General features: G+C 51.7%; 4 protein-coding genes across 7 annotated transcripts in view; 2 read left to right on the top strand and 2 right to left on the bottom strand.

Annotated features, from left to right (window-relative positions):
* The window catches only part of NFKBIB (NFKB inhibitor beta), a 9,987-nt gene extending 3,252 nt beyond the window's left edge, over positions 1-6,735 (top strand). The window contains exons 2-6 of the mRNA XM_019666232.1: positions 3,950-4,055; positions 4,136-4,469; positions 5,383-5,471; positions 5,558-5,818; positions 6,586-6,735. Of these exons, the coding sequence (XP_019521777.1) occupies positions 3,950-4,055; positions 4,136-4,469; positions 5,383-5,471; positions 5,558-5,818; positions 6,586-6,681 (886 nt within the window). The 3' untranslated portion in view covers positions 6,682-6,735. The remainder of the gene's footprint in view (positions 1-3,949; positions 4,056-4,135; positions 4,470-5,382; positions 5,472-5,557; positions 5,819-6,585) is intronic.
* Positions 6,736-6,822: 87 nt separating this feature from the next.
* CCER2 (coiled-coil glutamate rich protein 2) lies at positions 6,823-9,204 on the bottom strand. Its single transcript, XM_019666300.1, has 5 exons — positions 9,118-9,204; positions 8,819-8,859; positions 8,575-8,662; positions 7,810-8,318; positions 6,823-7,167 (listed from the first exon to the last, which is right to left on the bottom strand). The coding sequence occupies exons 1-5, from the start codon at positions 9,179-9,181 to the stop codon at positions 7,078-7,080; spliced, it is 792 nt and encodes a 263-aa protein (XP_019521845.1). The 5' UTR covers positions 9,182-9,204; the 3' UTR covers positions 6,823-7,077.
* Positions 9,205-10,906: 1,702 nt separating this feature from the next.
* On the bottom strand, positions 10,907-22,081 carry SARS2 (seryl-tRNA synthetase 2, mitochondrial). Of its 3 annotated transcripts, XM_019666296.1 has the most exons (17): positions 21,705-22,081; positions 18,262-18,357; positions 16,793-16,822; positions 16,557-16,628; positions 16,056-16,130; positions 15,919-15,973; positions 15,269-15,332; positions 14,924-15,029; positions 14,166-14,213; positions 13,850-13,958; positions 13,496-13,541; positions 13,325-13,412; positions 13,129-13,238; positions 11,821-11,914; positions 11,635-11,727; positions 11,463-11,528; positions 11,209-11,376 (listed from the first exon to the last, which is right to left on the bottom strand). In XM_019666296.1, exons 1-17 carry the CDS (start codon positions 21,969-21,971, stop codon positions 11,233-11,235), a joined length of 1,563 nt encoding a protein of 520 aa, XP_019521841.1. In that variant the 5' UTR covers positions 21,972-22,081; the 3' UTR covers positions 11,209-11,232. The 3 variants fall into 3 exon arrangements, with proteins under 3 accessions (XP_019521839.1, XP_019521841.1, XP_019521840.1); XM_019666294.1 differs by lacking the exon at positions 16,557-16,628 and having other exon boundaries at positions 10,907-11,376; positions 16,056-16,196; XM_019666295.1 differs by lacking the exons at positions 11,209-11,376; positions 11,463-11,528; positions 16,557-16,628 and having other exon boundaries at positions 11,639-11,749; positions 16,056-16,196.
* Positions 22,082-22,179: 98 nt separating this feature from the next.
* Positions 22,180-25,063, top strand: MRPS12 (mitochondrial ribosomal protein S12). Of its 2 annotated transcripts, none has more exons than XM_019666301.1 (3): positions 22,180-22,263; positions 22,505-22,576; positions 24,371-25,063. In XM_019666301.1, the coding sequence occupies exons 2-3, from the start codon at positions 22,528-22,530 to the stop codon at positions 24,736-24,738; spliced, it is 417 nt and encodes a 138-aa protein (XP_019521846.1). In that variant the 5' UTR covers positions 22,180-22,263; positions 22,505-22,527; the 3' UTR covers positions 24,739-25,063. The 2 variants fall into 2 exon arrangements, with proteins under 2 accessions (XP_019521846.1, XP_019521848.1); XM_019666303.1 differs by having other exon boundaries at positions 22,183-22,258.
* The last annotated feature ends 585 nt before the right edge of the window (positions 25,064-25,648 follow it).

Raw genomic sequence — 25,648 nt, 5'->3', positions numbered from 1 at the left:
GCTATGGCCAAGTTCAGAATCAATAGGTGAAAAAAGTGGAGAAAACAGAATCAATATTTTTCAGTAATTTAATCAATGATAAACAACACAACAAAAGCAAAGGAAACAGTCTTTCTGATGGACTAATGATTTTTTAAATTCTGTTGAAGACAACTATTACAATTTTAAGGAAAGTAAAATGTTGCAAGCAAGGGGAAAACAAAGTTAAAATAATTTCAGAATTGGGTAAATTTATAGAATCAAGAAAATTAATGATAGCTAATTTGTTAGAAACAAGTCATTGAACCTGGCTACAGTCAAGTTGAGGGAAAGTAGTTTCTACCTTTTAGAGAGAAGAATGTCAAAATATTTGTGGGCATATTTAAAAAGCATCACTGCTGATAATAATCATAATAAAATAATTACATCATTTACTGGCAAGGTTATTACATTTTAAATGTTGTTTCTCCTGATGTTAGGCCACATTTCTTGGCCATATTTGCCAATAATTTAAGTCTATTGGGGAAATGACTACTGTAGTGTAAATATTAATTTCCGTTTTTTGGGGTTTTTTTTTTTTGCTGAGTCACCCTGCCACCTGTTGGCAGCTCAGCAACAGCTCAGCTTGGGCTGAGAATTGAACCAGTGACCTGTTGCTCAGAGCTCACACTCTTGAATGAGCTCTTAACCAACTGAGCCATTTGGCAGGCCCCCCAAGCCAGTTCTTAACCATTGTGCCACTCGGCCGGCCCCCACCTTTTATTTTTAACCTTTTTTTTAATACTTATATTTAAAGAGTGTTTCTTATAGGCACATATGGTTGGATTTTGCTTATTTGGTCAATCTGACAATTTCTGCCTTTTGAGTGTTTAGACAATTTGCATTGAATTTAATTATTGATATGGTTATATTTGAGTTTATCATACTGTTGTTAATTTTCTACTTATCTCTTCTTTGTTTCCCTTTTCTTTTTTCTGCATTCTTTTGGTACAAGTACACTTTGTCCCATTGTATTTCTTTTGTCGGCTTATTAGCTTTAACTCTATGTTTTGTTATTTTAGTGGTTTCTCTGAAAGACAGGGATGGATGGCAAACTCTGGCCTTCAGGCAAAATCCAGTGACCTACCTGCTTTTGTGTAGCTGTGAGCCAAGAATGGTTTTCACATTTTTAAATGGTTGAAAAAAATAAAAAGAAGATTTTGTGGCCAGTGAAAATTATATGAAATTCCAATTTCAGACTCCATAAATAAAGTTCTGTTGGAATATAGCCCCGATCATTCGTTTCCATGTTGCCAGTGTCTGCTTCCGCATCGCCACAGCAGAATTGAGCAGGTAAAAGAGAGAGCAATGATCCACAGAGCCTAACTTATTTATCTGGCCCTTTACAGAAAATGCTTGTTGACCCCTGCTTTAGAATTTATAGTGTACAGCTTTAACCTTCAAGTGACATTATGCCATTTTGCATGGAGTGAAAGAACCTTATAGTAGTTGATTTCCATTTGTCCCCTCCTGGCTAAAGCTATTGTGATCATACATTTTACTTACACGTATTATACAATCCACCATACATTATTATTATTTTTGCTTAAACAGTCCATTTTTTTTTTTAAGATTTTTATTGGGGAATTGGGGGAGGGAACAGCGTTTGGGAATCCGGGAGGGGAACAGACAAGTTGCTGTCCTTTTGTTCTTCAGTCTAGTTGTGGAGGACGTTGCTTCACTGGCCCATGTTGGTATTGTGATCATTGTGCTCTTTCTGGTTGAGGCAGATTGGTTGCCAGCCATTGGACTGCGGCTCATGGCGGCTCATGGCAGCTCACGCTGGCTGCCGGCCACTCATGGTAGCTCACGGCAGCCCACTGCAGCCCCACTGCAGCCTACGCCATCACTGGCGACCCATGGCAACCCAGCTCCAGGTCGAGCTGTTGTTCACCATCTTAGCTGTAGAGGGTGCAGCATCACTGGCCCATGTGGGATACGAACCGGTGGCCCTGCTGCTCAGAGCTGGTGTCCCAAGCCAACTCTTAACCAACGAGCCACTCAGCCAGCCCCAGTCAATTCTTTTTTTAAAATTATCTTTTAAAGAGACTTACATAATGTAAGAAAAAAATGTATGTATTTACCTATAGCATTACTGTTTTCAGTGTTCTCTAGTCCTTTGTATAGATCCATAATTCCATTTGATATCGTTTTCCTTTTGCTTGCAGGTTTCCTTTAGCATTTCTGATGGTGTGGGTTTGCTGGTAATGAGTTCTTTCGGCTTTTGTGCATCTGAAAACATCTGTATTTTGTCTTCAATTTTGAAAGCTATTTTTGCTAGGTTAAAGCATTCAACTTTGATAGTCATTAGTTTTGAGTACTTTTAAAATGTTACTCCATTGTGGTTTTTATACATTATATCCTAGGCAAAATCTGTTGTCATCCTTATTTCTAGTCCTCTCTACTTAAGATATCTTTTCCTATGGCTGCTTTTAAGATTTTTGGTCTTTATAATTGGTTTTGGACAGGTTCTTTTATGATGGGCCTTAGTGTAGTTTTCTTTATATTTTTTGTTCTTGGCAGTCATTCAGCTTATTGGATCTGTGGGTTTAGAGTTTTCAGCAAGTTTGGAGAATTTTTTAGACATTATTTTTTCGAATATCTTTTTTTCTATCCCCTCCTCCATTAGGGACATTGTCCCACAACTTACTGGTGTTCTTTTCATTTTTAAATAGTCTTTTTGTGGTTCATTCTGGAGAGTTTCTGTTGTGAAGTCTTCAAGTTCATTAACCTTTTCTTCTGCAATGTGTAATCTCTTGCTAATCCCATCCAGTATATTTTTTATGTCAGATGCTATAGTTATCTCTAGGAGTTCAATAGGAGTCTTTTCCTTTTATCATCCATGTCTCTACTTAACTTTCAGAATGTATGAGATACAGTTATAATAGGCTGTTTTAATATTCTTGTTTGCTAATTCTAACACCTGGGTCAATTCTGGGTCAATTTCAGTTGATTAATTATTCTCATTATGGGTCATGTTTTCCTGCTTCTTCGCATGCCTGATAATCTTAGATTAGATGCCAGATGTGGATTTTACCTTGTTAGGCTGGCTAGTGTTGTGTTCCTATAAATATTCTTGAGTATTGTTCTAGGATGCAGTTAAATTACTTGTAAGTAGTTTGGTCCTTTTGGGTTTTGCTTTTATGATTTGTTAGGTGGGTTCTGAACAGTGTTCCATCTAGGGCTCATTATTCTCCACTATTCAAGTAAGACCTTCCAGAGTATTCTACCCAATGTTCTGGGAATTATGGGTTTTTCTTAGTCTGGCGCTATTCCTGGCCCTGTGTGAGCAATGGGCACATTCCTTTAATCCTTTTGGATGGTTTCTCCCCCAGACTGGGGTAGTTTCCTCACACCCATGCCCTGATCAGCATTCTCCTAAATACTTGAGAGGCCCCTCTGTGGATCTCCAGGGTCTCTCCCTGTGCAGCTCTCCTCCCAGGTTCTCTGTCCTATCACTCTTGCCGCTTGGCTCTCCCCCAACTCAACTCCATCTCCTCAGGCAATCTGCTGGCCCTTGCTAGGTTCCCCTTCTCTGCACCGTGGCTTGGAAACTCTCAAGATAGTAAGCTGTGGCAGTCAATCGAACGGCTCACCACATTTGTTTCCTGTCTCACTGTTATTCATTGCACAATGTCCAGTATCTTGAAAACTGTTGTTTCATATAACCTGTTTTGTCTAAAATGTTGGTTGATTCAGATGGGAGGGAAATCTGGTGCATGTTACTTCATCTCGAAAGTAGAAACCCTACTTAATAAACACTGATTAAACAAATTTGCTGAATTAACTCTGACCTGACCCTCTCTGATTCCTGACTAGTTCCGTAACTGTGGTCACAATGCCTAGCACACAGTTGGTGCTCCATGTTTGTTGAGTGAATGAATGCAAGAATACTTGACCTCTGTCTTATGACCCCTGTCCTTGTCCTTAGGGCACTGCACTTGGCAGTGATTCATCAGCATGAGCCCTTCCTGGATTTCCTCCTAGGCTTCGCGGCTGGAACTGAATACCTGGACCTGCAGAATGACCTGGGCCAGGTGAGCCCCAGGGGACAGTTTAAGGCTTGGGGGCCAGGATTCTCAGTGCGACCCCTAACCATTGCCCTCTGTTCCTGCAGACCGCCCTGCACCTCGCAGCCATTCTGGGGGAGGCATCCACAGTAGAGAAGTTGTATGCGGCTGGCGCCGGGTTGCTCGTGGCAGAGCGTGGGGGCCACACAGCGCTGCATCTGGCCTGCCGCGTGGGGGAGCACACCTGTGCTCGTGTTTTGCTCCAGCCCCGCCCCCAGCGCCCCAGGGGAGCCCCCAGTACCTACCTCGCTCAGAGCCCTGACCGTGCCCCTGACACCGACCACACTTCTGTTGCCTTGTACCCTGAACCTGACTTGGAGAAGGAAGAGGATGAGAATGAGGAGGACTGGAAGCTGCAACTGGAGGCTGAAAACTATGAGGGTGAGGGTCCACAGGCTCTGAGAAGGGCCTGGGGTTCCAAGCAGGGGAGAGCACCTGGCTGTGGGCTCAGTTCTGATTCGACACCCAGTCCCTTGGGAAATAATACTGAGACTTCAGGGATCCAGTTATTGGGACCAAAGACCCCTGCCCAGGCTCCAGATTATTGAGAATTGGCTGTGTGGGACCCAGGACCCCCACCTGGAGGCCCCAGATCAGTTGGAACCCACAGGCTTAGAGCTACGAGGCCAGATCCAATTATTGGGCCCAGTCTCTCCAGCTGGAAAGCACAACTCACCCAGCCCACCCAAAATAAGGGAACTCAAGGCCCTGGCCCAGTGTGAAACTCTGGCAGCCCAGGTTCCCAGAGATTGACATTGGGGTTCAGGGATAGCCCTCCTCAGCCAGGCATCATGGGTAAAAAGACCCTATCTATCCGGGGCCCTGGCATTTGAGTCGCAGCTCCTCCATCTCTTAAGTCCAACTACCTGGGACCAGGTCCCTCCACAAAGGGACTGAGGTCATCCAGGACCCAGTGTTCAGGCCCCCCCCCAAGGTCACAGGCCCTTTATCTACTCAGGACCCAGGAATTTGGAGTCCAGGTTCTTTGTGAAGTAAGACCAGAGACTCAGGTCTCCTGGCCCCCAAGATCCAGGCCTCCTGTCCTTAGCCACCAGGCTCTTCAGCCATAGGCCCCAGACATCCCACAACCTAGGCATTGGCACTGCCAGCAAGTTCCAGTCCACCTGAGACTTAGGAATTTGCAATGCAGGTGCCTCTTTGACATACCCAGGAATTAAGGTGATAGACCCCAAACTCAGCCACCCTCAGGCCACAAAGCCCTCCCCTAGGATTGTGGCACTGGGGACCCAGGCCCCTCACCCCCATCATCTGACACCAGTAGCTTTGTTCCCAGGCCACACCCCACTCCATGTGGCTGTCATCCACAAAGATGCAGAGATGGCCCGACTACTCTGGGAGGCTGGAGCTGACCTCAACAAACCGGTGAGTCGCCCTAGGGAGACGGTGTGGCAGGGGTTGTTCCCAGAATGGGGCAGGGCCTCCTCTGACCTCTCTGCTGCACTCTGCAGGAGCCCACGTGCGGCCGGAGCCCCCTGCACTTGGCAGTGGAGGCCCAAGCGTCTGATGTGCTGGAGCTACTCCTGAAGGCGGGTGCCGACCCTGCTGCCCGCATGTACGGTGGCCGCACCCCACTGGGCAGTGCCACACTCCGACCCAACCCCGTCCTCGTCCGCCTCCTCCGTGCACATGGATCCCCTGAGCCCGAGGACGAGGACGACAAGCCTGGCCCCTGCAGCAGCAGTAGCGACAGCGACAGCGGGGACGAGGGCGTGAGTCAGGAGGAAAGAGTGGGTGGCCCAGCTGGGGAGTCAGGGTAGACAGGCAGGTGGGAAAGGGGAGAAGAGAAATTAGGTAGCACATTGAGACTGACCTTGGGCTGCTGCAATTAGAAAACTGAGGCAGGAGAACAAGCAGTGCAAGTGACCTGTACAGGGGTGGTGGGGAGAGCTTGGGCTGTGGTGGTTGAGAAATTAATGCAATGGCAGAGGGAAAACTCAGGCAGAGGTAGAGAAAAGACCTGTCATAGTGATTGGTAAATATGCAGCAGTGGGCAACAGCGTGGGGAGTGATTTTGTGGAAGCATGAGTTGGGGAACTCAAGCTGTGGGAAGATGACGTTGGACAGCAGTGACTTGAACACTGGCAGCAGTAGGGAAAGACCTTAGCCAGCCGTGAGGTGGTTTCTTTGGAGAACCCAGCCAGCAGGGATACTACCTGGGGCAGGGGATGACATTGAATGGTTGTGGTTGAGGAATTTGGGTAAAGGCAGTGGGAAGGGGTGGAGGAAGGAAACCTCAGTGGCTGTGGCTGCTGAAGAACTGGAGAAGCAACCGGGCTAGAGCCCAAGCAGTAGCAATGGGAGAACACAGGTCACCTTGAAAATGGTGGGTGGAGAACTAGGAGCAGGGAGATTGAACTTTGAGCGGGGAACTCGGACTCCAAGTCAAGACTTAGTTCTTTGGGTGGGTGGGAGAACTTGGGCAGTGGGCAAGGTGGCAGCCACCTGAGCCCTTCTGCCTGGCCTCCTCTGCCTCCAGGATGAATATGACGACATCGTGGTCCACAGTGGCCGGAGCCCAAACCGGCTACCTCTTACCCCAGCCTCAAAACCTCTCCCTGATGATCCCGTCTGACATAATTGTTAATAGAATTTCCAATTTAATAAAATCCCAGTGCTGACAACCAGAGACTAGATTGACAGTTGCTTTCCCAGTCCCCGAGTTTACTCCTGGGCGCCATCCCTCCAAAATTGAGTGCTACACAGTAAGCGTTGGTGGTTTTCTTTGTGCTTTATTCACTCGGAAGGGTTGGAGTGGATTACGTGGGTGGTGTGGGGTACTTCCTGAGTCAGTCTGAGCCCAGCCCTCCTACCCAGCGCAGACTTGGCCCCTCAGGCCTGCTTCCAAGGCACACCCGTCTCCCTACTCCTGCAGGCTGGGGAGCGGAGTGGGGTGCCAGGTGGGGTGGAGGCTTTGGGAGTCAACAGTCCTAAGCCATAGAGTGGGTTGGAAAGGAGGAGGAGTCAGGAGTCAGCCCTCCCTCCTGAGCTCCTCCCCCAGCATCTCTGTCGCCTTCTTCAGCTCTTCTCTCATGTGCTCCAGCTGCTCCATATCCTGCTCCTGGTGGGATCAGAAATGGCTGGTCAGGTCAGACCACCTCAGTGGTCACCCATGAATGTGGGCCATGTCAGCTCACACAATGGAAGCCAGCAGTGGTCATTCTGGTCATTCTGGGCTGCGATGGTGACCACAGTGGTTGCCGTAACCCTGGAAGAGTGGGCCAACATGACCGGTGGTGCGGTCTGTGGTGACTGCCATAGCCAACAGCAGCCGACACAGGACTAGCAAAGGTGCCCAACTTGGATGTCATGATGCATTTACGAGGTGATGGCCATTTTGGTTACTGCCACCAATCATGGAGACTTACTTTCCATGACCCAGCAGTAGTGTCCATTATAGCCCAGTGAACCAGGCACAGCAGTCACTTTTCATGTGGCCAATTTGCTTGTGAGGGACTAGCAGTGGTGGTTACCTCAGACACTGCTGTGCACTGGAGGGTTACTGTAATCTCAGACTGGAAGTCATCTTGGTCGAGGAGAGGCCCTGCCTGGCTGTTGCTACCTAGTCCTGGTGTTGGTCCTGGTCACCATCACCCATTCATGCTGGATCTTGCTATTATTTATGGCCCAACACCGGTAGCTGTTTGGTAGTAATTCCACTGACATTTGATCCACCCCACTCCCCATTGCCTCCGCCACTCACCTCCCTGTCCGAAGTCTCTTCCTTCTCCTCCTGCTTGGGCTCAGTTGCTGGCTGGTGGAGGTGGTGGTGGTGCAGCGAGTCCTCCTGCCTCTCTCTTGCCCTGCTCTCGGCCCCCTGCCACAGGCTGCGGCCCCCGCCCAGCACCTGCACGCCCTTCTCCTCAGCCTCGAACTGGGCTGTCTCCTCGTCACTGGCCTGCTCTGCCACCCGCTTCTGGGGACTCCCTTCGCCCTCTAGATGCTGCTTCCACAAGCCCTCGAAGGTCTCCATGGGCCCCCTCTTCTTCTTTTCCTCCTCCTCCTCGTGGTCCTCCTCCTGGTGGAGCCGGCTGTGGATGGCCTGTTCCCGCACCTCAGACTTGTGGGTCTTCTCCTCTGCCTCCTCCTCTTCTTCGTCCCTCACCTCCTGGCTGGACCTCATCTTCCCAGCCCCTCGCTTCTTGAAATCCCCAACCAGCAGACCTTTCTCCTCAGTGGACACACAGCCGTAGGGCTCTGTCTCACACATCTCTGGTGGAAAGAGAAAGGATGCTGTCTGTGCAGCCAGTTGGGAAATCTTGAGGAGTTCTGGGGTCCACCCAAAGTCCCACAGGGGGACTGCCTGGAACTGTGAGAGGAGGGCCAGGTGCCAGGGACATTCTCTGCCCCCCTCCCATACCTCTGTAGGGAGCCCTAAGGGTGGGTTGGGGGCCGGGCTGGACACGCTGGGCAGAGCCCCGGGTCGGGTGGGGGCTCCCAGAGGAACTGGGGCCTGGGCCCTCCTTACCTTTGTGGAGGAGAGCTGTGCAGGGGCCTCGCTGGGCCCGGCCCAGCGTCAGCACTTCTGTGACCACCTCTTCCAGACAGCGGGTCAGCTGGGGGTGAAGGGTCAGAGGGGAGGTTGAGGGCAGGCAGATGGGAGTAAGGAGAGCAGTTGAAGGGTTAGAGGGCAGATGATCATGGAGGAGGCTGGGCAAGTAGGGCCAGGGCCCCAGGGAGATGAGGCAGGGTAAGGGGTCCACACTTCTCACCTCTTTCTTGGAGGGCCTCTGCGCCAAGGGAGCTGCAGTGGCTGTGGAGGAAGAAGATGGGAGCTGGGCTCCAGACCCCGGGCGCTGTCCCCGGTGCTGATCTCATCTCCAAGGGCATCCCAGTACCCACACTCCCCACCCCAGCCAACCTGCCAGGTGCACCGTCCCCAACTGTAAGCTGGGCCCATGAAGTCTCTAATCCCCCCCAGCTGGTTGCACCGTCCCAGCCTCCAGTCACCCAAGTCTCTGCTCCCCGGACTGGCCACCGAGGTGCCCCCTCCCCAGTTTCTAGCACTCACCCGACCCCAGCAACAGTGCCAGCGGCAGCAACAGCAGTACGGAGGCGGGCCTGCGGCGCTGCATGATGGCACGTCCGGACCAAGGTCCTCAGCGCTGTGCCGTTCAGGGCGGCAGCTCCTTATAACTCGCGCCCGTGGCCCCGCAAGGGAGGAAGTGACGTCACCGCCGCCCCCTCCCCGCCCGCGGCTGGGCAACAGCTGCGGAGCGCCGACCTGCCTAAGACCCTCAATTATTCATGGGGACCCACGCCCTGCACTCACTCCCCTCCAGCTTCTGGCACCTGAGCACCAGCATAGGAAGAGGGAGGTTTCCCCAGAGAAACAAGTTCTGACGAGCTTAAGGCCTCACTGGGAGGCAGACTTAGGTTCGAATCCAGCAGCAGCCACTTACAGACTGACCTTAGGCAACTCCTGCCCTCCCATGGCCCCACTTTCCTCATCTGGAAAGTAGTGAGGAAAGTGTCTCAGCCCGTTTCCTCAAAGACTGTGGCTGGATTCTGCCTGACTCCTGGCTCCACTGGCTACCAGCCCTGCAGCCCTGGGGCAATTGCTTAACCTCTCTGAGACCTGTTTTTTGTTTTGTGAAATAGGGTGGGTGACAACCGACAGGTGAGACCTTACAGTGAGGATTAAGCTATCGTGTGTATAAGTTAACTTAGGCAGCACTGGGCACTGGGAACTGCAGATTCAAGCACCTTCATTCCAGTAATTTTTATTGAGCACCTACTATATGCTCAGCCAGCTTCTAGACCCTGGGGCTACAGCAGTGAAGGAACTAGCAGACTGCCCTGTCCTCTTGGAGCAGACATTTGAGAAGGTGGAGACAGAATCCTCAAACACACATTATGTAAGAAAGGAGAGTGACGTGTATCACATGTGTGCAGGTGTAGATACTGAGTGCTGGAGATGTTGCTTTAACCAGGGAAGTCCCCACTGAGGAGGTGACACTTGGGCAAAGGTCTGAGTGATAAAATGGAGGCAATCACACAAGACCTAGGGGAAGAGGGGCCAAGGAGGGGATGGGGAAGCGCAAAGGCCTAAGTCAGGAATGAGTTTGCAGAGTTCAAACAGTAAGGCAGATTGGGGGTGGCCAGAGCATGACAGAGAATGGGTGAGTTGAAGAGGACGACAGAGGCAGATCGTGTGGGGCCTTGTGGACAATGGTGACAACTCTGTCCTTTCCCAAGTGAGATGGAGCCACAGAAGGGCTCTGAGTAGGGGGGATGTGCCCTGACGTAGGGTCCTTCAGGCTGTGTGTGGAGGACCGGGAGCAGGGAGAGTGAAGAGGCTGTGTGACTCTCCAAAAGGGAGATAACAGTGGAGAGGGACGAGAAAGCAAGGGCAGGCTCTGGAAATATTTTGAAGGTGGAGCTGCCAGGGTCTGCTGACAGACTGGATGTGAGAGGAGTCAAGGATGACTTGCAGGGCTATATGGCCTGAGGAGCTGGGAAAATGGCTGTACGTACTGAGAGGGGCATACCTAGGAGAAGAGCGAGTTTGACTTTCACTGAGTTTGTGCGGCCTACTGGTCCCCTACCTGGAGCTGGGGACCGAGGGGTGAGGTTGAAATGGGTCAGCACGAGGTGCCACTGTCTCAAAGTAAGGGGAGAGGCCTTGGCATCCTCTCAGTTCCCCTAGTGGCCCACAAGCTACCCTCCATGTGCTCTGGGGGTTGCTGGACACTTGCAGCCATGGTCTCTGATGATTTAGTACCTCTGAGCAATTGCCCAGTCTCCTTTCCCCGGCAAGTTGGCCAGGGCCATCTCCCGTGCTCACAGATCTACAAAGGCCTTTGTTCTGACCATTTATTGGGAACTTCCTGCTAAGCACCGAGGGAGGGAAGAAGAAAGGCATGGAGGCCTCTGTCCTTCCCCTATCCCTAGAGCCTTCGAGTCCCCAGAAGTCCTGCTTCCCAGGGCAGGCTGGGACCGCCAGTGACAACAGGGTCACTGACTGATTCTGGGGAAATAAGGAAGGACAGGTGGACCGTGGAGCCCAGAGGCCCAGGCATGAAGCAGATGGCAGGCCAGGCTTAGGATAACAGGCCTCAGGGGTCCAGGGTCTCTTGAGTTCCAGGAAGCAGTGACAACCCAGGTGACTGATGAGGATGGGTCCTCAGCTCGAGGCAGTCTGGCCGGGGAGCCTGGGCTTCTGGGGCTGGTTGGGGCCGATGTACTGGAGAGGCACGTGGGTGGGGGCCGTGATCCGGTCAGTGCCTAGGTAGGGCTGGAGGGCAGGGGGCACGAGGACCGAGCCGTCCTGGGGACAGAGCAGGCCTCAGGATGCTGCCGCTGCACCAGCCCTCCACCCTGTGCCTCTGTGGGGTGCTCCTTTGACCCCCTCACCTTTTGCTGATTGCTCTCCAGGAGGGCGATGAGGAGACGGGGGACAGCACAGGCTGTGGCATTCACCTGGGAGAGAGGCATGCTCCCATGAAGGCCCAGGCCTGGCTGGCCCCGGGGAGGGGCTGAGGCGTGTGGGTCTAGGGGAGGAGAGGCGCGGCGTGCGGGTGCTTACCGTGTGGGCAAACTGCAGCTCCCCGGCCTCCTTCTGGAACATGATGTGCAGGCGACGGCTCTGGAAGTCCGTGCAGTTCGAAGCGCTAGTGACCTGGGCGAGGGGACTGGGTGGGCTGAGAGGACCACCGTGGGGGGCGCTGTCACCCTATTTCCTCCCTATGTCCCCATTGGGGCAGGGGCTCACCTCGCCAAAGCGGCCACGGCCTGGCATCCAGGCTTCAATGTCGTACTTGCGGTAGGCAGGGAGGCCCAGTTCCTGGGTGGGCATGTCCAGAACCCTGCAGGCACAATGAAGGACAAGGTGAAGGTCAGCGGGTGAGAAGAGGAGGAAGGAATAACAATGAAGGCGATGGAAGAGAAGGTAGTTTAAAAAGTGGGCAATAGAAGTAAAAAAGAGGAGGGCCGGCCGAGTGGCGCGATGGTTAAGAACTGGCTTGGGATGCCAGAGGTCCCCGGTTCGGATCCCACATATGAGGGCCAGTGACACTGCCCTCCACAGCTAAGATGCTGAACAACAGCTCAACCTGGAGCTGGGCTGCCATGAGTCGCCGGCGACGGCGTGGGCTGCAGTCCCTGTGGCAGTGGATTGCCATGGGCTACCGTGTGTGGCCAGCAGCCAGCGTGAGCGGCCAGCAGCCGCAGTGAGCGGCCGTCCAGAAGCCGGCGACTGATCTGCCTCGCCCGGGAAGAGCGCAATGATGGTGCTAACTTGGGCCAGTGAAGCAACATCCTCCACAACTAGACTGAAGAACAAAACGACAGCAACTTGTCTGTTCCCCTTTCCCCAATTCCCCAGCACTGTTCCCATCCCCCCAATTCCCCAAAAAAAAAAACTTAAAAAAAAAAAAAAAAAAAAGAAGTAAAAAAGAGGAGATAGTGGCAAAGGGGACACCTCCTCGGGGCAGGGGGTGGTGATGGAGCTGGTACAGGAGCAGGAGGCAGAAAAGGAATTGATGGGAGAGGAGGCAGGGGAGGAGAAAGGGAATGTGGCCACATCTCCAGGCTGCTCACCATGGCCATTCCACTGTCTATAACAGTGGCACACCCAGATTTTTGTAAGGGGTCACCCAGAAAAAAGTCCACATTTCTCAGCATCTTCTGAAAGCTACGTGTGACTGACCGTGAGAGAGGAAGTAGGCTTGCAACATCTGGGTCATCCCTTAAAAGAAAGGGGTGTGGCCTTCCCCACTTCCCACTGGGTGGTGAGAAGCCATTTTGGATCATGCAGATGAGGTGGCTCCCTAGGAATGTGGGGGCAACAGGAGGGAAGGGGCCTATGTCTCGACCCTGGAGGGCCCTGTGTTGCTTATGCTGTAGTTGCAATCCCATAATCCTATGCAAGATTTGAGAGATTGATAGGCAGACAGATAGCCTATATATAATCCTAATATAGGCAAAAGGGGGCAGAGAGAAGTGGGAAGGATTTTCAAAATAGGGGGGCATCTAGCCAGCTCGCACCCTCACCCTCCACCTCAGCCTCCCCACTCCGCACCGGAAGTGCAAGCCCAGCTCCGTCAAGATCTCCATCTGAAGGGACAGGAACTCCTCCAGCAGCTGTGAGCTCTGCTCCAGCCCAGGGCCTGTCACGCCAAACATCTCTACCTGGGTCAGGGCAGGGGGCACAGGAGTCAGGAGGCCCTGGGCTGTTGGTGTAACACCCCTCCCCTCAAAGACCCAGCTTTGCCAACCTTGGTGAAATGGTGCACTCGATACAGCCCCCACGGCTCCTTCCCTGTGTCTGTTTCTGCCCGGTAGCAGGTACTGGAACAAACCATCCTGGGGGAGCAGGGGAGGTGGGGTTAGGGAAGGCAGAGGGAATGTCACAGGTGGGAACAAGGTCTATAGGAACTGGGCATCACCTGATTGGCAGGTCCCTGAAGGCCACAGAGTGGTCCATGAAGTAGCCTGGAAGAAGGGGACAGGATGGGTCAATCAGGGCTACCCTCCATCATAGGAAACATTTGTGCGAATTAGAAAAGGTATCCCCTCTGGCAGGCACAACCTCATGTCAGGGCGTGTGACTGGATCCTCATTGTTCTGTTGTGCAGTAAACAACCTGCACAACCATACAGATTTGCCCTGGGGTTGCTGAGATATCCTGAGCAGCAGCTGCCACCCTCCAGGATGCTCCTGGTTATCCCCTTACAATCCCTCCTGTTCTGAGGACACTGGAGGTGTCCTGAGCACCCCCTTGTCCCTAGGCAGGTGCTTACCTGCAAGGCCGACCTCTGATGTCCCAGCCAGGTTGAGGTCTTCAAAGCGGGAGGGGTCGATGTTGTAAATTTGGGATGGGTTGGCATTTGGTGTCATCCCACAACCTTCCTGGAAAGGAGGCCAAGCCACAGGTCAGGGGACAGGTAAGCTTGGCCTCCTCCATTTTGTAGTCACAACCCCTGCTCCTTCCTTGGAAGCATCTGACCCCCTCAAGCCAGCCCCATGGCTATTTCCTCAGGGCAGGCAGACTGGTCTCCCTGCCTCAGAAAGGGGCCTGACACACAGCTGGGTGTGCGCAGTAGAGTCCTCACTTACAAACACAGCTCCTCGGAGAAGGTCTGGCACCGTCATGGGGGTGAAGCCCTGTGAGGGGGAGGGGAAGGAGTGAGGACCACAGCCAGGACCCCAAGCTCAGGTCTGAAGAAGGGACACTGCAGGGTGAGCCAATGGCACCCCCGCTTATCACTCCAAAATCCCTTCCACCACAGAGGAAATCGAGGATGGTCTGAGCCCAGGCCCTGGAGTCCCTGTCACTGGAAACCTTCATGGTTTCCTCACTCAGATCGAATCACACAGGGCAGCTGGAAGTATAGTTCGCTAGTAGAGATCTGACCATGTCCCTCCCGTTTAAAGCCTCCTCTGGTTTCCCAGGAAATGTCCTTTGGGAAATGTCCAAGTCCCTCACCATGGCCAATGTTCCATGCATTAAGCCTTGCTGACCCCTCCAGTTTCAACAGATGCCGTGTTTCCCCAACATTCCCCTTAACTGAAGGCAGGCAGTGAGGAGCGGTGGTTGCAAGTGTAGGCTCTAGCCTTGAACCAACACACTAGCCTTGAGGTCTTGGACTACCTACTCCTCTTTCCAGGCCTCAATTTCTCCATCTCTAAAGTGGAGATAATACCAGCACCCACTTCATAAAGTTGATATAAGAATTAAATGTGTCAATCAAACATGTAAAGCTCTGAAAACAGTGACTGGAATAGAGGTCATACCTCCTCCTCTCTGCCTTGAGCATTCTGAGCTCAGCTTCAATGCCACCCCCTCCAGGCAGCCCTCCCATCCTGGCCCATACCCGGCGGATGAGCTTGTTGAGTGTGAAGTTGACCAGGCCATGCTGCAGGAGGGCCCCAGCCCCACGCAGGTAATAGGAGCGGTGGCCAGACACGTGGGAAAGGCGCCTGGGAGACAGATGGACAGACAGGTGGGGGCATGTGAACCAGGGCTGGTAGGGGAAGAGAGGGACTCAAGCACCCCAGGGCAGAGGCCCAGCTGCCAGGCGGGGGACTGGACATCAAACATTCATGCTGGGTGTGGTCCTGGCAGTTCCACATCCTGTGCTGAGCCAGGGGAGGCAGAGCTGGCAGCCAGCTGTTGGGGTGAGGAGGGCTGGGCAGAAGGGGCTGGAAGGGGGGCTCACTTCTGACGGATGATGTCGAGTGTCTCAGCAATTTCCAGGTGGCCTCGGGGTTGGAAAGAGAAAGCTGGATGTGGATGAAAAGCAAAAGGGTAAGAGGGGGAGAGAAAGTGAAGAGGGACAGAGAAACAAAGGATTAGAGACAGCGGGAAGGAGAGGCAGTAAGGCAGAGAAAGGGAGAGAAAAGGAGAGAGAGGAAGACAGAGGGAGGGAAAAGGGACAGAGGGAGAGGAGAACGAGAAGAAAGAAAGAGACACATATAGAGAGAAACAAAGAGAAAGATGGGAAGGCTGAGGCAGAAAAGGAGAGGAAAGGAGACAAGGAAAGAAAAGGAAGCACTAGGGAGAAGGGAGAATCAGGGAGAGGGAGATACAGATAGCCAGGGAGGAAAAGCCCATGAGAGACTGGCCAAAGCAAGGGGACCAAAGAGATAGACAGACAGACAGGCATATGCACACAGAGAAGACGGGGTGAGAAGGACCAATAAGGTGAGGGGAAAGAATAGAAACTGAGAAGTGCTCCACAGAGACAGCTGGAGGCAGGAAGGTAGAGCCACTTCCCGCAGCACCTGGGGTTCTACAGGCGCCAGCGCAGTCCCAGACCCCAGGAGCCCCTGCCCCCAGCCTGGGGTCCCAGGGTTAAGTGTGACCCACCTGGCTTGTCTCCGACCACATGGAGCACTCGGGCCTGGCTCTCATCTCCGACGGGCTGCAGAGAGATAGCGGGCGTCACCGGTAAGGTGGCACTAGGCAGGCCCCTGGCCTATCCCACTGGCCAGCATGGCACTTACCACATCCGGGTGGGTCCGGTTGGGCAGTCTCAGTGCCCACAGGTAGAACTGCTCCTCGAGCTGGGCCTCCTTGGGGTACAGGAGCATGAGCCGCTTCCGGATCTCCCGGCCCTGTGCCCGCAGACTCTGATATTGGGGGCTCTGGGAGCAGAGAAAGCAGGGTCAGCCCAGGACAGAGTGGTGGGAGAGGCGGGGAGGTCCCTCAACCAGTCTGACCTGGCCTTACTGGCAGAACCTCTGTGGTAGACATCTGTTGCCTCTTCTTTTGGCTCAACATCCTGAGTTTCCTTTCGGGAACCCGCCCTTACCACCACACGGCATGTCCATGGGGACAGACTCAGGCCTGGATTACTGGAACATGCCATTGCCTTTGGCCACAGTGATTGGTCAAAGACAGGCACATGACGTCAACTGAACTCAAGAGAATCAGCTCCAGAGCTGTGGCCGGGCCTATCAGAGAAGCGATCCTCTTTGCACCTGACCCAGCCTCCCATCCCCCATGGAAGAAAGCTGGTCTGGGAATAAAAGGGAAGCAGAGCCAAACGTGGAGCCAGGACTTGGATCCAGCTGTACCTGACGATTTCTAGTTTCATGAATCAATAGAGCCTGTTTTGTTTTGTTTTGTTTTTCCCTTAATCTTGTTTGAACTGTCACCACATACAAGGGAGGAATCATGACTGATATGGTATCCACTGCCCACCCCACATCGGGGACAGAATATTGACTCCCTGTAGTACCTGCTGTACTTGACTGTTGTCCTGGTTCACCTGGTAGAAAAGAGACAGGGTGATTAGGCTGATGAAGTTGGGGGTGGGGAGGAGGGAAAAAAGAGGGTAAAAGGGGATCTGAATTCCTTGCTCTGCCAGTGCCTGGCTGGTCCCTCCTCGACCGTGCCTCAGTTTCTCTGTCAGTAAAGCTGGGAGGAGGCAAAGATAACAATAATCACGCCTGAAGCCCCGTTTTGCATGTTGCCTCGAGCCTGGCTCTGTGCAGAGGGCTGTCACATGATCCTGTTCCTTCATAACCCACTCCATGAGGTGGGCAGCAGTGTGATCCCTGGCACTTTGTGAGCGTGTATTTGCACGCCTGCAACCAAGGCCTTTGATATGCTGAGCCTTCTACAACCCTGAGCAGCAGAGGGAATCAGACAGACCTGGCTCTGAATGCTGGGTGCTGACCAGCTCTGTGCTTTTGGACAAATCTCTTCCCCTCTCATAGCCTCGGTATTATCCCCATCCATGAAATGGGATGATAATGGAGTCTCCCCAGCAGGCTCTTGCATGGTTTCCTTGAGAAGAGGCACTCACTGAACATGAACTGAGATCAGCTGTGTTGATTTTGTGCTGCCTGGGCCTGGTACACATACTGTAGGTCCCTGGGAGATGTAATCAGTATTGTGAGAGGCCTTTGAGCAGAGAGGTGAAAAGCAGCCCCAATGCCTGGACGTGAATCCTGCCTTTCCCATTTCCTGGCTGTGAGAGTTGGCACATTTTAACCTCTTGGAGCCTTGTTTTTCTCAGCGGTAGAATTGGATGTCCTGGTCTCACAGAGTTGTTGTAAGGATTGAGAATAAGGGAAGCACCTAGAACAGTGCCTGGCACACAGTGATTGCTACATAAACGTCTGCTATTATGTGTATGATTATTTTTCAGCCCTCTGTGGCAGATGCTGTTGGTTGTCTAACCCAAACTCACTTGCTCTCCTTCCTCTTTTCCCATAGACACTTGACTCAGTTTGCCCGTCTGGGCAGCCTGTAGTTCAGGGAATGTGGGCCTAGGCCAGGCTGCCTCTTGCTGCTGACTGGGGAGTCTGGGCCCATGAGACAGGAGGAGACTCTGCTGGATGCTTCAGGAAAGGTCACCCTGCTCTTGGAAGGCACTCAAGCCAGAGAAGCCCCATTTTCTGCCTCTGGCAGAGTCATGCAAAGAGACGCTGTACTACGGCAGCCATCTTGGAACTGTGAGAGGGGAAACTGAGGTCAAATCACCACAGTGAAGTCACGGGTGGAAAGAGGGAAAGAACCTGGGTTGGGGATGCTGGGGGAGCCACTAATTCATCAATCCCAGGGACGCCTGACCCTGGACGGCTTGCTATGTGAGGTAATGAATGTCCACATCCTTCAAGTTCCTTAAATTGGTTTTCCCATTAAAAGCATCCAGAGTCATCTTGCTGCCATGCCCCACCTGCCTAGGACCCCCGTGCTTACCACCAGGGCCCGCACTGCCTCAGCCACAGCCCCCTTCTCCTCCTCCAGGCTCCGGATCTGCTCCCGCAGCTGCCTCAGCTCCTGCCATGTTGCGATCTGGGGGTGGACACAGCAGGGAAAGACGTGAAGTGGCTACTGTCCTCTGCCCCTTTGGGCTGAGACCCCCTGCATAGGCCACCTGGACCCATGGTGCGGTGAGGCAGACAGCCCTCACTGTCCCCCAATAGCCATTCTCCCCTTCCTCCCCTCAGTACTAGGACTCCCTGAAATTTCTTTCTCAGTCCCTTGGACTGGATAATGGACCCTGAGGAGAGCTTAACAGGACAACATCCTAAGGCATGCAGAGCATGAAGATGAAAGCACCTGGACGCTGAGGGGGATGGAGCTGAGGCCCTGCTAGCACTTACCTGTGGACTCCCATGTGACAGCGAAACAGCCCCTAACCTAGGGGCCACCACAGCAGCTAACCCTGCACTCCCCAACACAGGGGTCTGGAGGGGCAAGAGATACCAGCACCTTAGCTCTCATTTCTTGGGCACAACTACTGCAGTGGAGGCCCTCTGTGAGCCCAGATCCCTGGATAACTCTCTTTGTCCTCTCTGGCTGCAGTTTCCCTTTGACAAAATGGTACAGGCACTGTCCTATTGCTCCAGGGCTGGAAACCCGAAGGGAAGAGTGGGCCACAGGGTGGGTTGCTACTTACTTGGTGGCTCTCCGGGATGGACCCTGGACACTTCACGCTCACCATGTGCAAGAGTGACTCTTAAGAAAAGCCATCTCCCTCCAAATCTGCTCCCTCTCCTTAGGGACAGCCCCACCAACTCCCACCCCCATCAGCCCTGGGCCTCCTCTTGGATGCCACCCAGCCCTGTGGCCAGGCACCATGTCCTCTCCTTTCTGCCTCGTGAACATCCATCAAATCTGTCCTTTCTGCCTCCCCGCCCACCCTGCCCTTCCCTGAGTCTGTCATTTCCCACAAGGATTGCTGTGCCAGCCTCCCAGCCTTCAGGCTCAACCCTTCCAATCCAGCCACAGTTCTTACACAATCTCTCTCCTGCCTGAAAGCACCCACAGCTCCCCAGTGCTCCTAGGAACAAATCACATCCCTTGCTATGGCCTGCAAAGTCACATGTCATATCCCTCTTCACACTATATGGCCTAAAGCAGTGTTTTTCAAGCTTTGGGTTTTATAACACACTAGTGGATTATAAAATTAATGTAGGATCTCTAAACCAGCACTTAACACATTGTGGACTGGTGACACAGATTTGTGTCTATATATTTAAATACCCCGTCCTCAAATGTGTTAAAAAATTTGTGGTAAAATATACATAAAATTTACCATTTTAGCCATTTTTAAGTGTAAAGGTCAGTGGCACTAAGTACATTCACACTCTTGTACTATCAAGACCCCTATCCATCTCCAGAATGTTTTCATCTTCCCAAACTGAAACTGTGTACCCATTAAACACTAACTCCCATTCTCCCCTCTGCCAGTCCCTGGCAGCCACCACTCTTTCTGTCTCTATGATTTTGACTAAGTACCTCTAAGGGGAATCATACAGTATTTGTATTTTTGTGACCAGTCTATTTCACTTAGCACAATGTCCTCAAAGTTCATTCATGTTGTAGCATCTGTCAGAACTTCCTTCCATTCTAAGGCTGAATAATCCACTGTGTGTGTTTATCTATCTACCTATCAATAGGTAGATAGATAGATGATAGATAGATAGATAGATAGATAGATAGATAGATACATACATACATACATACATACATACCACATTTTGTTTATCCATTCTGCCACTTGGGTTGTTTCCACCTTTTGTCTATTGTAAATAATGCTGCTTGAACATGGGTGTACAAATATCTATTCAAGTCCCTGCTTTTAATTCTTTTGGGAATATACCCAGAAGTGGAATTGCTGGACCATATGGTAATTCTGTTTAATTTTTTGAGGAACTGCCAGACTGTTTTTCCACAGTGGCTATAACATTTTACATTCCCACCAGCAATACAGAGGGTTCTAATTGCTCCAACACTTGTTATTTTCTGCGTATTTGATAATGGCCATTCTAATGGGTGTCTAAGCCAGCACTTTTTAAAATTAAATAGACTATAACAAAACATAAGAATGCATCACACGTAGTAAGAGCAAGAATTGTTCATGAAACTTTGGTTTCAACTTGGGGTGTGCGTACTGGGTCAGGTATTTCTTACTCTTGGCCACAAAGTTTGAAAAATGCTACCAAAGGGTGTGACACTCTAAATTACCTACATGTCCACCAAATGGATATTTCATTCTGCCTCTAGGCTTTAGTAAGCGCTGGTCCCTCCACTGGGAACACACTTCTCCCGTTCCCCTGGCTAACCTTACTCATTTCACAGATGTTTGTCTAATGCCTCCTCCTCTGAGAAGCCGTCCCAGTACTGTGTTCGCTAATCTGTCTTCATAGCACCACAGATTATGTTTTTAATTGTATGTTAGATATCTCTCTTTCATTAGACTGTCAACTCAAGATTGTCTTGCTCATGAATAAGCATAGTAGGATAGTTAAGACTGGATTCTGTAGCCAGACAGCATAGGTTCAAATTCCCACTCTGCCACTTACCAGCTGTGTGATCTTGGGCAAGTTAATTAACTTCTCTGAGCCCTAGTTTCCCCTATGATAAAATGGGGGAAATAATGGCACCTTCCTCACAGGATTGTTGCAAAACTTAAATGAAGCTAATATATATAAAGCACTTAGAACAGGATGGTAGGGGAGTCCAAGAGAGGGCTGGGAGGATCTGGGGTCCCCACCATCCTCAGCAACCCAGCAGGGCCTAGAAGTATGGTGACCTCAATGCTAGTTCCCCCCAAAAAGTATTTAGTATTATGTAAGTGCTAGGTATTTATTATTATTCACCACTTTATTCTCAACAGCTGGAACATAGTAGGTGCTCCCTAAATATCTGTTCAATAGAACCATTCATTCATTAAATAACCCTATTTAACTGCCTGCTACGTATGGGGTAGGGGCAGGACTCTACTTCTCACTCTCCAAAGGCAAGAACCACCTCCATCCCCTCATCCCGTCTAACTCACATCTCTGTCCTTTATTTTACTTTGGATTTGGCCTTAGGATAAACCTGGGAAGAGGTAAAAGCACAGAGATCATTGGCACAAAATTCCCAGCGCAGAGTAAGTACTCAGCACGCTTTACTGAATATGGGCATAATTGGGTGTGTAGATAATAGAGCCTTAGCACTCCGTGGTAACGGCACATCCGTGGGGGGCCAAGCACAAAACACGCTTGCTACACTTCGGAAGCAACTAGAATTCCTGCAATAACTTCGCTCCAGCATGAGACTTTCTTGGAAGCCCACTTCGTTCGTAAAGCGGACAGCCAATAGGTAAAGCGCTTCGGCCTCACGACTGCTAGCCACGCAAGCGCACTCACGATTGCTGGCAGATCCTCTGGCCGCAGCTCCCCCTTGCGGACCTCTAAGGTGCGCGCGGCCTCTTCCGGGCATGCGCACAGCGGCTCCATGTCCAGCTGAGGGAACGCGCTGTAGCCCTCGCGCGCGTGCTCGTACAGGAGGTTTCGGTCTCGTCTCTCCGTAGCGAAACTTTTCCTTGGGCTCTGGTTGCAGACGCAGCTTCCTCGGGGCCGGAGCCCCCGGCAGGCCGCCAAGGGCCACAAGCGCCGCACTATGGACGCAGCCATCTTGGATGGGGAGCAAGCAGAGGCACACAAGTGCCAGAAGAGATAACCTTCGTCCCGCCCACTCCACGTTTAGACCAATTGCAAAGCAGACGTCTGAATGGACGCACCTCCCCATATCTCAAAAAACAATTCAACGACAAAAGTTGACCGAGATTGACTCCGTCGTAGCCCAATTGTTGTCTGTACCCCGCCCTTTTGGTGTACGCGCTTGCAGAGCCCTCCAATCCCTGCTAGGCTTATCCCCCGGAAGTGGTTAGAAACTGGCTTCAGCGTGTCTGCAGACCCTGGTGAGGTCGGTGAGATAGATGGAGTTCTGGGGTCATCCAAACTTCCCTCGCACTCTCCTCAGGCCCCTCTTTTATCCATAATACGGGAGGGGGCGGTTGGGTTCCTGGGACGCTACTCAGAGCGAGGCATCAGATGAAATTCCTTAGATTTAACCAGAAGGCCCCGAGAGCGGGAAGGGAGAGTTTGGATCCTTGCTAGGCCTACTACGGCCACTTTTTTCCTTTCTGAGTCTCTTGTCCCCTCAGACAGGGACGCTGCAGGCGGCGGGATGTCCTGGTCTGGTCTTCTCCGTGGCCTCAACACGTCCCTAAGTTATGGTAAGTGAGGGGCTTAGACTTAAGAGAGGAGGCTGGACGAAGGTTATCTCTCCTGGGACTTGTGTGCCTCTGCTGCAGCCCCAAGGGAATCAGGATTTTAAATCAGGGATGCATATACGATGGGTTTTGGCGGAGCTCGTGCTGCAAAAGCAAGATGTGAGAAGTAGTTCTATTGAGGGCTACTATTTGTCGAGTGAGTACCAGGAGTTTGGGTCAATTATTTATTTCTTCAGCAAATATTGCACTTACTAAATTCCTCCCGTAGGTGAGACATCTATGCAAGACGTTTAAATCATTCATTCAGTTGATATTTTTCAAGAGCCGTATATGTGTCAGGTAGTGAGAGGGACGCTTTATTTATGAACTTATTCCTTTAACAAACATTAAATGCTTCTCAGGGGCCATGCCCTTTGTGTAGTATTTCATTCACTACTCACTCACTCTGCAAAACGTTATTAAGCACCTTCTGTTTGCCACTCACCAAGGATCACAAGGCTGGGCAAGGCAGGCCTGTACCCTAACTGGGGAATCTGGGTAGCTTGATATGCAGATCTCATGGTAGCCTCTCAGGGTGCTCAGGAGTGAGATGTGATTATGGGAGACAGTGAAAGGCAGTCTTGCTCAAGGGCACACCACTAAGAAGACACTTCTAGAAATGTCTCATCTCCTTTGAGGATTCTGTAACTTGAGACATAAGGACTCGTAGAAATGAACAGTAGGGCCAGGATCTGCCCTGGATTGGAGGGGAGTGTGAAGTGTGGGTGTGAAAAGTCCTCCGTGCTAGTGATAGAGAGAAAGGGTGGACCTCAAAGCCCTGGACTGCGAGCTTCAAAAGGTCATGGCTGAGTCACCACTGTGTCTCCATTATTGGGGGCCAAGACACAGTAGGTGCTCGATGAATGTTTGTTGAAGTGAATCCAGTTATCTTTGAATCTTCTTATATCCTACACCCTATCCATGAGCAAATTCTGTGGGTCTGCCTTGGAAATATATTCCCCCACCTGCCTTTCCTCTTACTACAGTGTAACTACACTGGTCTCCTTTCTGTTGGTCTGGCTAGGGACACAGGCTGTAGCAGGGTGAGCAAGGAGGTGAGTGGGGAGAGGAGGTCAGGGAATTAATGGGGCAGATCTTGTGGGATTTTGGCTCTTACTTATCCTAAGTAAGATGGCGCCACAGAAGGGCTCTGAGTAGGGGAGGGATGTGATCTGACCCAGGTACCCACAGGGTCCCTCTGGCTGCGCATTGGAGCAGACAGTGGGAGTAGGGAGACCGGGAGGAAAAGGACACAGGAAAAGAGAGTGGACAAGACTAAAGTGGGTACATGGAGGGAGGGAGAAAGGGTCCATTTGTAAGTTCAGTTTACAGGACCTGCTTATGGGGGTTGGAAGTGGGTGTGACAGGAGGAGTAGGAGCGATAACTCTCTGGAATCCGCAGGGTTGCTGTGGGGATGGCATGAGTTAATGTAGGTATGATGCATAGAGTAGTATGCTACACAGCATGAGCCTGTTTGCTTTTATTATTCTGTTTAAACAGCATTAAAATTAACATCTTCCTTGCAGAATAAAATGAGTTAATTCGTGTAAAACGCTTAAAATAGAACCTGCCATGTTGTTGTTCAATAAATGTTAATTGTTATTACTATTGTCTGCGCATACCCCTAGATATAAACAAACATATACTTGTAAATATAATGCTTGGAACAGTGCCTAGAACACCAGAATTGAGTCACTAATACTATCTGTTCATTGGGATAATAACCCCCCTCCGCCCTTCCGGTTGTCTCTCTCCAGGCCTATCCCTGGTCCCCCCGCTCTGGGCCACCCGCCCCATGGCCACCCTGAACCAGATGCACCGCAAGGGGCTTCCAAAGCGGCCGCCTCCAATTCTGGGTCCTACAGAAGGCCGGCCACAGCTAAAGGGTGTGGTCCTGCGCACGTTCATCCGCAAACCCAAGAAGCCTAACTCAGCCAACCGAAAGTGCTGCCGTGTGCGGCTCAGCACAGGTCGTGAGGCTGTCTGCTTTATCCCCGGAGAAGGCCACAACCTGCAGGAGCACCATATTGTGCTTGTGCAGGGTGGCCGCACTCAGGACCTGCCTGGGGTCAAGCTCAAGGTTGTGCGTGGCAAGTACGACTGTGGCCATGTGCAGAAGAAGTGACCTCTAGGGGCATGGTGTGCTGGGGTTCACGTGGAACAAGAACCTTCCTCTCTGGGTTCCTGCAATATCCTTGGGAAGCTAGGCCAGCTCTAGAAGTCGCTGGTCCTGGTTCAGAGCCTGGTTCTGCCTCTTCCATTAGGACCACAGATAGCCCATAGGAGTCCTGAGTGTGAATTAGCAAAAGGCTCCCCCTCTGCCAACACCCTTGGCATGCATGTATAGAGTGTTGGTGCAAGGGACCTCTTCTGCTGGGACAATCCACTGTACCGCCATCTAATGGGAAGGGGTTGTAATAAACATACAGACCCCGTGGTTGTGATGTGTACACCTTGTCTGGTATTCACTCTCTGTGTGGTCTTGGCAACTGACAGCCCCTCAATTACCGCCTTCACTCACAGCATCCCCTTTGTTGGATTTGGTGAAGATTAAATTAGACACTCTCTGCAAAGCACATGTGGGTGGCTACTCTTGGGTGTTGGGTGGCAGCACTGAAACCCAGTTCCCCTTCCTGTAGGCCACAGGCCCTGGACAAGGAAAGCCTCATCCTTAAGCTTCCTCCTGAAAACTGGCAGTAGTTATAATCATGGTAACGAAGGGGCTTTGAAAGGATGGAATGGGGTGTGCTGCTGCCTACATGGGAGCTGGTCTTCTGTGTTAGACACACACCTGGGTTCAAATCTTGCCTCGACCTCTTAGTTGTTCTGTGACTTGGGGTTTGTTTCCCCCTCTGGGCCTGTTTCCTTCCTTGGAAAATGATCCTGAGAGTAAAACTGACCTCACCTGATCATGTGCTCGGCCACTGTGTGTGCTTATATCCTTGGGCTCTGGAACCCGACTTGTGCAAGTCCTGCCTCCCCTACTTTCTGGCAAGGCAACCTTGGGCAGGTCATTAAACTGTGCCTGTTTTCCT

This window comes from Hipposideros armiger, unplaced genomic scaffold (assembly GCF_001890085.2).
Source record: "Hipposideros armiger isolate ML-2016 unplaced genomic scaffold, ASM189008v1 scaffold_466, whole genome shotgun sequence".
In the NCBI taxonomy this organism is placed as follows: Eukaryota; Metazoa; Chordata; class Mammalia; order Chiroptera; family Hipposideridae; genus Hipposideros; species Hipposideros armiger.
Note: the sequence above shows the minus strand (reverse complement) of the source record. Positions and strands in the feature narration are given on the sequence as shown.

Bases quoted from the DNA above. Each gene is read 5' to 3' on its own strand.
- MRPS12 (XM_019666301.1), top strand. From the start codon at position 22,528: ATGTCCTGGTCTGGTCTTCTCCGTGGCCTCAACACGTCCCTAAGTTAT. The intron at 22,577-24,370 runs GTAAGTGAGGGG...GTCTCTCTCCAG, and splicing joins CAACACGTCCCTAAGTTATG to GCCTATCCCTGGTCCCCCCG.
- CCER2 (XM_019666300.1), bottom strand. From the start codon at position 9,181: ATGCAGCGCCGCAGGCCCGCCTCCGTACTGCTGTTGCTGCCGCTGGCA. The intron at 8,663-8,818 runs GTGAGAAGTGTG...CTTCACCCCCAG, and splicing joins AGAGGCCCTCCAAGAAAGAG to CTGACCCGCTGTCTGGAAGA. The intron at 8,319-8,574 runs GTAAGGAGGGCC...TCTTTCCACCAG, and splicing joins CACAGCTCTCCTCCACAAAG to AGATGTGTGAGACAGAGCCC.
- SARS2 (XM_019666296.1), bottom strand. From the start codon at position 21,971: ATGGCTGCGTCCATAGTGCGGCGCTTGTGGCCCTTGGCGGCCTGCCGG. The intron at 16,629-16,792 runs GTACTACAGGGA...AGAAATCGTCAG, and splicing joins ACAACAGTCAAGTACAGCAG to GTACAGCTGGATCCAAGTCC. The intron at 14,214-14,923 runs GTATGGGCCAGG...TCCCCCTCACAG, and splicing joins TCAACAAGCTCATCCGCCGG to GGCTTCACCCCCATGACGGT.